The sequence below is a fragment of the Gavialis gangeticus genome, unplaced genomic scaffold (assembly GCF_001723915.1).
Source record: "Gavialis gangeticus isolate Ggan-Ray unplaced genomic scaffold, GavGan_comp1, whole genome shotgun sequence".
NCBI classification, from domain to species: Eukaryota; Metazoa; Chordata; order Crocodylia; family Gavialidae; genus Gavialis; species Gavialis gangeticus.
The window spans coordinates 142098848-142113219 of NW_017729022.1; the positions used below are offsets into that span (position 1 = coordinate 142098848).

The window sequence follows — 14372 nt, forward strand, 5'->3', positions numbered from 1 at the left end:
GATGACTGCAAAATCCAGAAATGATGCAAAGATAGTAAGCAATTTGTTTGCACCACAGTACATTACTGCTGCTTTGTGAGGAATGCAATATTTAGTTAAAACAGTTAGGAAACATTCTTGGAAGTAATTGTTAGTTTGAAAAGAGTGTGAACTGCAGACTTAGCAAATTGTTCATTCATGTTTTGAAACTCTAAAACAAATTTAAATTTTGTTCATAGTTCTAGTTAAATAATATTCTGGGCTCAAATCATCATAAATACTCTTTTGAACAATCTGTATATTTGATAAATAGTTTTTGGTACATTTGTACTGTTGTCACGGGTTCCATTTTGTTTATGCAGGTGGGGTAACAAGTTACCCCATGAGAACAACAATGGTTATGGTTTCATGAGAACGGATCAGGGTTCAGAATAAATTTAGAAATCTTTAAAAGTCCGCCTGGTACAGCTGCTTCTAAGAGAAATAGTTACTTCCACGCTATCACATGCTTCCATGTTACATTCAAACTGGAAGAAATAATTTAACAAGGAAGCTAGCTTTAAAGTTTTTCTTAAGAAGCTCTTATACTGGAAAGGTGCCGCAAGCTCATCACTGAAAATCTAACAATTTTCTTTTAATAATCATGTTCAACTGACTTTTAATCAGCAGTTTTGACAGCTCTTTGTAACTGCCTTCAGTGACATGAAAATCAAACAGAAAAAGGCAATTTTTATTTATCACACTTCACTTTGATTAACAAGTTTATTTGCTTTGTTTAATATTAAAATATTTCTCTGTATTTACCTGTAAATAATGTGAATTAGGTTGGCTCAATTAGCAAGCAGACTAGGGGCGGGAAAGCCGTGAATCAGTAGCCAATCTAATGGATCAGGGCAGCCTTCATCACAAGCTCAGATGCTACAGGATCTAACATTTCATTTTAAGATTTTGCAGTTCTCATAATTGCAAAGAAAATGTCAAAATGTTCACTGGGTGTGAAAAGACTCCATTGCAAACCTCTTCAGACAATGGCTTAGAGTTAACTCAGATGTCCTTATTTATACGATTGGGGCATTGACTCTAAAACCTAATGATGACATTTAAATGTCAGCATGAACTACTTCATTGTTGATTAGAGCAGAATAAGAGATACAGGAACAAAGAGATGCAGTTTTACCTTAGATTTATTTTTTTAAGAATAAATAAATCTGCTTGGATATTCTACAGTTGTCAATTATATTTTCCACAGGTCTCAATGTTGGATGGTTTTTTTCTTGAAGTCATGCAACTTACATCAGAACTTCAGCTTTCCTCTATAAATAAGATTGAAGTGCCTGACCTCATGGCTGCATACAAAAACTGTAAAGAATCAAAAACAGAAGACAGCACTCTCAGCAGCTCTTTTTAATTATATTTTGGGGGACTGATTTTTGACTGCTTCAAGCTGGCAATATGACTGCTCAGTCGTTTTGAGTAAATCTGATAATTTCTGTGGCCTTCAAAGAATATTGCAGGCATAATTTAATTAGGTAGTTACTGCCTTCCATAGAAAACCCATCAGCCTGCACCAAGAAGTTAGAAGGTTAAGAACAACTGTATTATTAATTTTAAGTAAACTGAGTCTCAACGTCTATTTTCTGAAAAGGTTCACAAAATAATAAAGGTGAAAAAAAATAACTGAAGAAAGATGGAAGCCTATACTCTTTCAGAGCTTAAAGGGACCTGCTTTGGTACACTGGAACATTTTTGGCACTCACTTATTTCCTTATCTCTTTGTAGAGGAAGCAAACAGATTCCTGCTGGCTGAAGTGCTGCCTGTGGACACTCCACTGATCGGATATTTTTCTAGCTTTATTTTGCTCTGGATAAACAGAACTGAATACTGGAGCAATTAGAACAGGGAAAAGGATCCCAAAAAGAGAGAATAGCAGAAGACAATTATTAACAGATGGTTGGAATGCTGCTACAATAATCATCATGGTCAATGAGTACCTGGGTCACAGCAGAAGTAGAGCAGGTAGCCTGATGTAGTAAGCAAGATTTTGGACAGGGAGTCCAAATAAGAAGTTAGGATAGATATGCACCTTATAGACTAACAAAATAAGATCTACAGAGAACACAAGCTTTTGTGAAGTTGAGTCAAATTGTTCAAGAAACGTATGTGATTCTTATTAATTATCTATGGATGAATCCACATGAGCTACTAAATTCCAATGCGATTTGCACTGGAGTCAGCAGTTTGAGCCGCGGCAGAGCAGCCCGGCACTGGCAGCAGGCTCAGGCATCAGCCCTGGGCTCCAGGTGGTGGTGTTGGGCAGGAAGGGGGCTGGCTGGAGCACAAGAGTGCCAAAATTGTGGAGCTGTGTGGCTGATCCCCCTCAAGCCTGCTGCCAGCCTGGGTTTGCTCCACCCCGACTCAAAATGCTATGGTCCTGGTTACTGTCCACATGTATTTCTTCCCAGTAAACGACTCCGCCGTAAGATAGTACTGTCCCTGACAGTAACATAGACCTTGACAGGACTATCTTATGATGGAGGTAATTCATTTACTGCACCCTAACACCAGCACATATGTAGATGGTGATGCTTCACTGCAGAGCTAATTAGTCAAGTCCACAGTAAATCACATGTGTAGATGCACTCTATGTGATATAGGTTACTCACTTCTTCAAGTTTTCCTGTTTGCTCAATGGAATGAGGATACTAAATTCTCCTTGTAAAGTGCATTAGAGAAACTGCATTTCTAAGACAAGAAAAAAAAATTAGGGGAATTTGGCATCTAGGGAACAGAGACATGTGGGGGCAGGAATATTTGGGAATTCAGGGAACTTTGATAACCAGAGTAAATTTAAACTACCTAAGTAATTAAGCAACTGGATTCTACTAGTAACAGCTAAATATATTGAAAAAAGTTTTGCTCAAACATTGGAGATTCTTTAAGTTTTCTTTAAAGAAGAAGAGTATATAACATCATTTGTAGTTTTATAAAAAAAACAGGAGAGTATAACTTTACTTTCAGATGCCTAATTACGTGAAAGGATAAATGTATGCTAACTTCTATTCATTAACTTTAATCAACAGAATTCTTGGCTGGTTCAGTTAAGGCAGATTTAATCAAGCAAGGTTGGCTTGAAAGTGAAATTACTGTCTTTAAACTGCTGAACAATTAATTTAGAGTTTTACCCTGCAACAGGTCTCTGATGAAACACTGAATTAATAGACAGCAAATAGAGCATTTACTGTTAAAATCAAGAATTTAAGTCTACCGTAGGTAATTTTAAATACAATTAGGAGCTCCAGGTCTTTGGGAGTAAAGGTAATTCTCTGTGGAAGCTTAAGTAATAGTAATTCAATATAGCCAAGTGAGTGGTGGAGGCTATTTGAGAAGTTCTGCATTTTATATTAGCAAAGTAAATGTCAAAACCCTTATGTTACAATTATACAGCATATTAACGATTCCAAAACACACTCTCCAAATTATACCAGTAAGTTACTCAGAGCTTCCCTTTATTTATATCCCTGGACCTATGATATTTTAAACACTGCTGAAATTTATGTCAGTTTTGTGAACTTATGTAAATAAGTGTAAGGTACACTGGGATTTGGAGCAGACAGATGAGCAGTTACCAAAGTAGGTGCTGCAGCTGGCACTCATACAGGGACTTGCCACCAGAAGAACAGGTATACTATATACACTGGTTACTTACATTGAACAAAGAGCTTCCCCAGGGTGGCTGCAAACGCAGAAAACCTACACTGGTTTAACTTATATCGGTGTACTTTACAATTGTTCTTGCCCAGGATACCCCAGATTCTAGAACATTACATCAGTGCAGTGCTAAATATCCTGTGTCTATTCTCCCCCTTCCCCAACACCAGTGGCTAGGGAGGTTGTTACATATCCAGGCCTTAATTATCCTACCAATAAATGCCTGCAAAAATTCTGTACTTTTCAAATACTTTTCTGGATAAATATGTAACTTCAAGTTATTTACATACTGACCACATTTATACACAATCACAAGAACCTTAATTTGGCGGGGGGGGAGGAGAGGTATCTGGAGCCTTTTCAGTTACAAGAGAATGTGCTGGGCCTTTATGCTCTTACCCAATCCCAAATGAAGGAGTTTTATATTAAGTTTTCAAAGATCCAGGTTCTGGCAAAATAAAAGCAAAATGGTCTTCAGCTCTTTTCAAAAGTTCTGCTCTGCCTGGTAGTAGTCAGTAACAGCAGAAACACATACAAATTAAACAGTTGAAAAACAACCTCATGTTCTTGCAAAAGGATGGTTTTGGCAAATGCTGCTATCATCAAGCAGGAGGAAAATTTCCTTGACCACAGCCTTCCAAGGTGAGCCAATTAAACTAAGTGTTTAATGAATGAACAGCTTATACTACAGCATAATTAAAGTTGTACCTTTAATTCATTTTGAAATTGCCCAGTGGAAAAAATTCTACTCCTAAGACAGTTTCCACTTTGAGAAGTTTCACTGTTTTGGAACAAAGGTAAGCTTAACTCTTGCAAACAGTTGTTGATTGTTGATTCAAGAAAACAATTCTTGTCGGCAAATGGATGACCTTCGCTGGACATGATAGCTTAATTAAGACATAACACAATGATTTGTTGGACAGCAGCGAACTAAGATATTTAGATTTTTGTCATCAATTTAGTCAAAAAATGTAAGAATAACCTAAAAATACCCTCTAAAACTTGTGTTCTTTTGGAAAGAAGCTGTTGCTGCTCACTGGAGACAGGATACTAATTGAATCTGATTAATCACTAGAGTCTTACTATCCTGTCCTTGATGGAAATAGGCCAGGAAACAGTGACAGTCTCTGCAAGATTACAATACTACTGGAACTAAACCATCTGAGTAATGAATAAGAACAGCAATCAGCCTTGATTTTCATCCACCAGAGAAAAATGCTGCAGTTCAGCTAGTGACCGTGCAAAATTCAAGTTCATGCAACATTGTGACAATAGTACACATCCATGGTTACATCACTCTCTTACTAATCTTCCTATCCAATAAACAGGAGGGGTATTTGATCTGAATATAAATTTTGGTTTTGTTGGGAAACAGTCTATGATCCTTCTAAAAAGCTTATATTAACTCCCAGTTATTCAGGTGAAATGACATGAGCCTGTGGACATTTGTAACAATGTATGCTAGCGGGAAAACACCAGCCCTGCAGCCTCAATTGGCGATTTTGAAAAACAATGGAATGCAATCTCATCAATATGCTGAAAACTATCAGCTCCATTTTAGTTTTTTTCTCCTCCCACTGAATTTAGGTATCTACAGAGAGCTGGATCTACAGAGAGCTGGTACTTTGCTCTCTGTAGATTCAGAAAGATGTATGCATATGGATGAAAGCTAGCTCAATATGGAAAAATGGAAGCAGATGATTGTCATGTGTCTGTTGATTATCAAGGCACTGTGCTCTCCAGTCTTTATTCTCATTCAGTTCCCCTGTCAGAAATGCCTAGTCTTATGTTCAGATGGCCAAGAAATAGTAACCCTTGCCAAGACTATCCAAGCCATTTATCATCTTTAAATTAGGCTACTGAAATGCACTCTATCTGGGATTAGCCTTGAAGGCCACAAGAAAATGTCAATTGGTACATAATGTAGCAGCCAAAGTTTTAGACGAAGTAGGTGGCTCATAGAATGTTACATCATCATGTTTTGCGGATTTCCCGTTTGCTTTCAGAAACTGTTTAATGTGCTGAGATTTGTGAAAAGTCATTGAAAGTCATAGAAAAATCTAGCAAACAACTTAATAATGAATGAAATATAGTGTCACTGGTGGTCCAGAAGTTAGCCCACTTTTATGGAACAATACCAGGAATTTCTTTAGCCTGGTTCTTCCTGACAAGGTGCTGGTAACTGGTTGAAACTGGCCTCCATAGATTATTTCTCTCTGGCCACTGAACTCCTTAGTTGCTCTGAGTTTGAGGTCTCTCTTTATAGGGGGTTACTGAGTGATATGAGACTGTGTACTTCTAGCATGTATTTATGCAAATTGTGTCCAGACATTACTGTAATGGCTGCACAATATACAGGTAATAAGCTTTTTATAACTTAACTGAAGTGAGTATAAATGCATACACACATAAAGATGCATGCATGTATAAATACTATAGGACTATGATGAAAACACCATGATGCAGCAGTTAGAACATGTACATGTGCAGGTATAAACATTACAATAAAATCAGTTAATAAAATCAATGAAGGCTCTGAAAGATTAAAGGATTACATTTCTGTTGTGACATAAGAATATGGAAATTGATTTTTGTACTGAGACTGGAATGCAACCACAGATTTAACATGAAAAGTATTTAATCCTCTTCTAGAAGAACATGAAACAGAAAACATTAAATTTTATAATCGCATATAGGGTCTTCCTAAATTCAATGGGAAGATGCATTTGTTTGTGGTCTATAGAAAAATGCTGCAGGATGTAGGAAAAATATAAAGCAAATAGTACAGAATAGGATGCAATTTTTTCTTTTTTTCCAAACTGAGTTTAATTTGATATTAATGAAAAAGATCTAACGAATAACCCCACTGACAACCCCACTATCAGGATTGAAAAGTGATACCTATTAATGCATATTTAAGTACCAATTGCACCATTTTCTTTTCCTCAGCACCACAAAGAAACCTGGTAACTAATGAGTTAATAATGAAATATAGACTGTGGAGCTGCCTGGTAGGACTGCTAGAAGAGGCTGGCTGTTGGAATTGTACTGTATGCACAGTGCAACAAATCAATACGAAAACCGTCATTAGCAACCACTGATACAGCTATAATCAAACTTATTTCTAAAACTATGAATAAAGTACATTCAGAAACTCAGATTACAAATAAAGTTTAATGATGCCTAAAAACTGCTTGCCTCATCTCCAGATATTCTGATGGATTAATTATGATGAAATATCGTAAGCCTTCAGTTAATGAATTGAGTTTAAAGGAGGAAGCTTCTTTACAGCCTCACCCTAAAATTCAGACCATCTGTCTACAATGAACACATATCTCATCCATATCTTCCCGCTTAAATAAATGTATCTCCTATGATCAACTCCAAAGATGCAGGTTTTTTTAAGAGAAGAAGGTTGGGGGTTTTTTTATAGGCATGTTTCATTACTCTGCAATCTACTGCTGCCATCTCCTGTGTTAAATGAAGCAATAAGTAATTTCACACAAGTAGACTGTTTAGCTTCTACCATATGGAAATGGTTCCCATTGGTCAAGCAGACAGAACTCTACTTAAATATGCTTTCAAAAGTTTTTAAAAAGGTACTGTTACCTCCAAGTGACTCCGTCGTTCTGCAATCACTCGGTCATCTTTGTTTCCAAAGAGTTTCTTTGGGGGGAATTCTAAGGTAGCAAGCTGGAATAGACATAAAAGATTGAATTGATACTGTAGATGACAAATTTAAAAGAGAAAATTCTTTTTAAAGCATAAAGTGATTAGGGGGGAAATACAAATATTCACAAGCTACTGTACATTATTCATTTCTAGTGATATTAATACAATCTGGAGCAATACTAAGACAATAGGTGCATTGTCATGACTGATATTGTAGTTAGAATGTCACTATTCACCAACATAAAATCAAAAGCTTGCAAAGTGAACTTGCATATTACACTGGGTACAGGTAGTATATAAGTGTTTTGCTCAGGTGTTTTGTATAATATTGAAGTTCAGATCTGGTCTGTTAAAATCACAGTCAGCTTTACCTCAGCTATGTGGCCATTTGTTCAGACTTGTCTTTGATCTCTGTTGTTTTGGTCACTGGATCTGACAGTCTTTACTGAAGTCATGCTTTTTCATACAACTATGCTGAGGTTTGGCCAATGGAAGCCTAGTTACTAAAAGTTACCATTAGCAAAACATAACACCAATTCAGGCATTTCACTGAGTAACTGTAATGCCTGGGATCACATATTGCTAACATCAGAGTCTCTATCCAGAAGCCACATGTATATAGTAAAGGCCTATTGAAAACTACTAAAAGAGTTGGTAGTAAAATTACTAAATATCGCTATATAAATATGTCCCTTACTTATGCAACAGACACATTCCACATAGATATTCAGAACTAAACCTCTTTAATTTCACTTCTTTCTAATCCTGTTGGACCTGAAGAAGTCAGTGCAACCAAGAGAGTCAACAGGACTCTATTCCTTCTTGTGCATCTTCAAATTGAATTGTTAACAAGTGCTAGTCAAGTTAAGTTGTTAACAAATGCTGTACCTGTGCAAACCCACAGAAAATGATGAGCCTGCACTAGTGTCAACGAAAGTGTAATTTGGCTGGCTCAATAATTCTTGATAGTGATGCCAAAGAAAGCAAGTTCACTCCCAGAGTACAGGCTCAGTTTGCTGGGATGGCAGTTAAAATATTATTTTAGAACTAGACCTATTGAACAGAGAAAATGCTGAGACACAAAAAATGTAACCCTACAGCCACACTGTTTTAGTCATTTATCTGGATAGAATCTCCCTTTAAAAATAACTCTTGTTGCACAAAGATGTGAAGAGAACAAAATAAATTGTTACCTAGCATGAATATGTATTATGCTAGGTAGGGCAGGGGCTGTCAAAAGATATGGCCGTGAGCTGGATCTCACCTGTGGGTTTCAAACTGACCCCAGGAACTGTATGCCATGCCTATGCCAGACCATCCCTGTGTGCTGGCTCCAGAGCCAGTCCAGGTTGGCCCCACAGACACATTGGGGGTGCACATTGGGGCTGGCATGGGCTGCATGTGGTACTGGGGGTCAATCCAGGGCACGCTGCATGTGGCATCCCAACCAGACCAGCTCAGGGCTCACAGATCAGGCCCATGCATAGGATCCAGCGTGTGGGGTGGTCCAGCATGGGCACATCATGGCGTGTGTGCCCCATGTGGCTCCACGCATGAGCCCCAGAGGAGCTGCATGCACCTGGTTTCTGGCATGAACTGAATGAGATGCCATGCTGGACTGGCCCTGCATGCTGGCTCCAGCGTGAAAAGTTGGTCTGTGTCCCAGATCTGGCCTGCAGACCAGCCTTGTATTCATCATCTAGCCCCATCTGATATCCTGTGTTCGGGCATAAGGAATTTACAATTCAACATAACAGAAGCATCCTATATATTGAATTATGAGTTTTGTTTCTAGCTTTGAATGTCAACCTTCTTCTGTAGTATTCTTTAGCACCAGTATTGAACCCTATTCACTTGTTAAATCTTAACATGGGTATCTTACAGAGATACATTCAAAAGAGTGATATCAAGTGGGCAGGCAGGAGGGAGGTCAGTTCCTCTCCAGAACATCAATTTTCCCTCTGAGATTTCCCTGAGTTTCCCACACCATTTTCTGCCTGTTTTCTCATGCTAACAGGATAAACGCAGCATATACCTAACAAAGTCCTTCGGATATACTGTATCACTCATTTTTTCTTCTTCATTCATGCAAAAATATTGATGCTAATAGTCACTTCCCTTCAAGACCTTTAAAGCAGCTTTATTATGTAGGCTTGTATTATGTAACCACTATATACAATGGTGAGGAAAACACATACCCATTTTTCTGGGGAGGGTGTGTGTACACATGTGTATGTGTGTGCACGTTCTTAGTATTTCACTACGTTTCAGAATTGTTCCTTTTTAAAAGGTAAAGGATAGGATTCCTGCCTTTTGAGCACTATCCTACACACACACACAATATGTATTCAGTTTTCCATATGTGTGTGTATATTAGTTCTGTTGCAGCTTACAACATTTTTATATTACTGACAACTGTCCCATTACAGCTGCCAGTAAACCATGAAAACGTTTGTATAAACGGGAGAATTCTTTTGCCTTTTTCTGGGGAAAAATCCTTCGTGTATCTCCTATATTTAATGGCACCCTCTTACAAACATCAAATGTCTGAGTGGTTCGCAACATTTTTAGACTCACTGCATGCCAGCTCTTACTTTTCACTTGTTTTTTGACTACAGAAAATAATAGAGCAATTCTTCTGCTGCACAGAACTCAGAGATGACAACAGGTCTGAAAGTTTTTAACGCTATGAATTCCTATTTGAAATCTCTGGGTTTACCTTGCAAATCACATTTGCACACCTTAGCAGTGTTAACACTATGTGACACCCCTCCTCAAAAGGATCTCAAGGCACCCGGGTTACGAATTATTAGTTTATTGGTTCCCATCCTATAATAATTGGGACTTGAACCTAAAAAGCCCTGCAACATGAAAATAATACTCCAATAATAACATTTTGCCACTTTTTTAAAAGCAATTTCTATTTTGATGCAACTTTTGATATGTCCACAAGGTTCTGAAAAAATTAAAAAAAATGAATTCAATAGCTGGACAGTTCACCTGAAATGCCTCAGAAACCAAAAAGCTGTAAAATGTCATTGGTATTTAAGCCTACCATTAGTAGCAAATATTTTAATAATCAGTGAATGGCAAAGTTGTAATCTAGCAAGACTTTAAGAAACTGTAAAATAACTTCAAATTGCATGACATTTACCAGAGATTAACATGTTCAACATTTATATGCACCTCCACCGAATTCATTTGTTCATACACCCAAATGCACAAGATATCTGTAGGTGCTAGATTTTGCACACAAATCTCTGCTTCAGCAGAAACAAGCGTAAAATAATTACATAAGCAACCAGATACAAAGAAACTCCAGCTGTAAAAACGATTCTTTTAAGTCAACTCACTTTTCAGGTAGCCTCTTATCCAACTGAGGGCACCTATACACGAGCTGTGAGGCTGCTCCGACGCACTGTAATTATGATTAATCGAGTCTACCGGAGCGTGGTAATTACTGCGCTCCAGCAGCCTCCAGAGTCTTGTATATCAGTGTCTCCGCACTTCAAAATGGCAGTGGAGGCACTTTATCTAAAGCTTGTTCAACAAGCTTTAGATAAAGTACCCCCGTTGCCGTTCTGAAGCATGGGGATGCTGATACATGAGACACTCCAGGAGCTTTAATTAGAGCATCTCTTGGAGCTGCTCTAATTGAAGTGCCACCCCCCACACATTCCCAGATCACTTGTATAAACGCCTAAAGGGAGCCACACCTTGAAAAAACAGAAGGAGCTTTTCTCACCAAAAATGTTAAATGATACTGCATTAAAGATAGTGATGCAAAATTTCTTCTTTTCTGCTGGTCTAGATTTGTTCAAACATGGCTTTTATCCCCTTGGTGCAGTACTGCTAAAAAGCAGTTGGCAGTTACTCTTCTACAGTTTGGATGTTTTGTCATTTCCTTGGGCTGCTGATGAGGTGATGTGTTTTCTGTCAGGGGAAATTAACAGGCATATTCCCGTTTGACAGAAACAGCGAGTTAGAATGATTTCCTGGGAAGCTTCTGCATGTGGTGTGCAAGATTTCTAATTTTTATTTTGACTGCAGAATCATTTCTTTACTATGCTTAATGATATTATCGCTCTGACACAAATTTTGTTATACATACACACAGTGCTAAAATACTCAGAGCTTTTTCTGGCTCAACTGCAAAAAAAAAATGGTGTTTTTAAATAATCTAAGGAAATAGATAGAAGACTGCATAAAAGGGATTTATTAATGTGTTTTAGCATGTTCCTGGCAAAAAGTTTAGCAATGTTTTCCATATCTACTAACAGTTGCTATGAAATGAGAGATATATAAAGAAGTAAACAGTATTTGCAACTTAGTTGTAATACCTTTGCAATACTATGATAACAGTGTTTTTATTCCTGCTATAGATTTCTTGTGTTGCTATGGAACAAATCTTTTTACAGATGAAGAAGCTGAGGCACAGAAAAATGTGTTACACAGCAACACAAAAAAACCCCAACTTATCTGTTTAGAAGGTAATGTTCATAAAGTGCTAAATCCTTAAATGGAAGGTGCTTTGTATGTAATAGGGATTATTATTTTAGCAAGCTATGAATATATTAAAATATTCTCATAGTATTGTCTCATTTATACTACAGTCTTAAGACCACTCAGTACAACTATACTACTATATTTTCTCACATATAACATGCTCCAGAATAAGATATGCACCTTGTTTTCGAAAGGCAGAATGAAAATAAAAATGTTCTTTCCTTGTAATAAGTAACTGAGTAGCAGTAGCTAAGGAGCTAAGCTTGCTCATTGTTTTGCTTTTGTGGATCATAGCAGTTTACTTCTGTTTTCATCAGTAAGCTGCAGAACCGTGGTGTTTAGATTATTACTAAAGAAAAAGCCTTGCCAAGTACTTTGCAGGTCATCATTTGCAAATCTAGTATACCAAAGTAAAATATCATTAGGGTGAGCATACTTCCCAAATCTCATAATGGAAACCTCCACCTTCACCTTTTCCCCCAAATCTTCTGGCAAGCTCAACTGTCTCCAAACTCTGGTCTCAGGTGAATGTGCTGGAGACCAGGGTTGGGTACAAAGCACAGCACCAGAGATGGCAGAGTAGACTAGCAAATCCCTAGTTCACTCTCCTCCCCGCACTTCTGGCTGAAGTGCCACCACCACTGCATTCCCACTGAAAATGGGACAAAAGTGTTCATTTGACAAAACTCTCATGTGGATGTATCACTTCTGAACTGTGAAACTGATCAAAGTTATGGTGTCAAAACATAAAAAATGTGTCATTTTCCTATACCTAGCAGAACAGTCACAAGATTTGAAATATCACATTATACCTGAGGGCAAAGTCTATGTTTTAGTGCCCAGAGTACAGCTTTAAAATAATAAAAAACCCCAGGATGCGAGAAAGACAGGGGCAGCAAGGTGGGTGGTGGGGAGGAAGAAGAGGGGGAGAAAGAGAGAGAGGAAGACAAGAAAGAGAGAGACAGTCATCTCTGGTCTTTCACCTCAAGTTCTCTCTGTACTCTAATCTTTTGATACTTATGTGTAGAAAAAAAAGAAATTAAGAAAATACTAACTATTAAATTAAAGTCAGCTTTCTTTAACTGTCAGGTTGCATTTACAGCTCTGAATTCAGCATTCAAAGGGTGTGTCTCAGTTTTGATCTTTGTATCCAATTTCTTTGCCAGAGATAAGAAGAATTGCAGAGAAGAAAGTGAGGTGGTTCTGCAGCTGGCAAGGCTGCACCTGACTTGATTTCCTACGCAGTAATGAAAGAAAAATTTGTCCTAGTTTTAGTTTTTGAAGTTTAAACAAAGTAACTTAAGCCTTGTCTTCTCAAGATGTACTAAGACTCCCAGAGTCTAAAGGAACTGGACAAAAGCCATGTTTTTAAATAGGAACTTGCACTGAATTTTTAGGAATTTCACAACCAGAAAGAAAAAGCAGCTTCTCTTTATTTTGGAAGATTTCACCAGTAATTTATTTGAGAATAAAACATCTACACCTTATATTTACTATTCTCTACTTCTCTACATTAATCCCTTTTAAGAGAAAAAAAGTAAAACATAAGGAATAGCAGAAATCCATTTTCCCTTTACAGAAGTTTGCAAGGAAAAGATGAACACAAGTCCCAGATGTTAAGTTACTTGAACACATACAAACTGGATGAATTCCATTTAATCTATAAAAGATAATAGAAACTGAAACAAATTTTTCAGTGTATGTATTCAAAAAACCGCACAGTTGAAGTGACATTTTTACAGATGGGAACGAGTGAACTTTTTCTGATTCAGTCCATCTTTTCCTAAATTAAAATCATACGGTGCTTATATCATCTTCAATCTGATGATCAGATAGTGCTTTTTATCTATTTGTTAGGCAAGCATAGCCTTCAGAGGGAGGAGAGAAGCTAAGGACAACATTTTAGAGTATTCACTAAATTTTAGTGCACCAATTCTGTGTCCCCCACTTGTTAGGCAGAGGTGTTAAGCAGTCACAACCTGATAGTCACAATTTCATTTGAAGTTACCGTTATTCAGGACATCTTAATGTTGATATGGGGCCTCAAGTTGTACACCCAAGACAAGACAGAGCCCAAATTAAAGCACACATTAAAACCTGGGTCTGTATGAAATAGAGGGGGAAGAAGTAGTAACAGAACCCCGACCTCCCAAAATCCCCATCTTGTATATCAGTCATACAGTCTTCCTTTGTTTCAGTTTCAGTGTCTCTATTAACCTTTTTCATTTCCAGTATCTTTTCTCCACCATTATCTGCCTCTTACAGCATGTCCTCCTTTACACTACCAAAATACCTCTACTTTTTCTCCTTTTGAATGCTCTATGCTTCTCCGCCCCTCGTCCTGCTTTGTCTAAAACAGGGCTGTCCAAAGAAGGGGAGGAAGGAGGATCTGGGGAACTATAGACCAGTCAGCCTCCCTGGGAAAATCCTTGAAAAAATTATCAAGGAACACATCTGTGGGAGCCTGCTGGCTAATGTGATGCAAAGGGGTAACCAACGTGGGTTT

At 37.7% G+C, this 14372-nt stretch overlaps 1 protein-coding gene across 2 annotated transcripts in view; it reads right to left on the minus strand.

Moving 5' to 3' along the window:
• The window catches only part of KIF16B (kinesin family member 16B), a 399273-nt gene that overhangs the window by 25126 nt on the left and 359775 nt on the right, over positions 1–14372 (minus strand). For both annotated transcript variants that reach the window (XM_019516257.1, XM_019516256.1), the window contains one exon: positions 7298–7381. In XM_019516257.1, coding sequence (XP_019371802.1) covers positions 7298–7381 — 84 coding nt within the window. The remainder of the gene's footprint in view (positions 1–7297; positions 7382–14372) is intronic.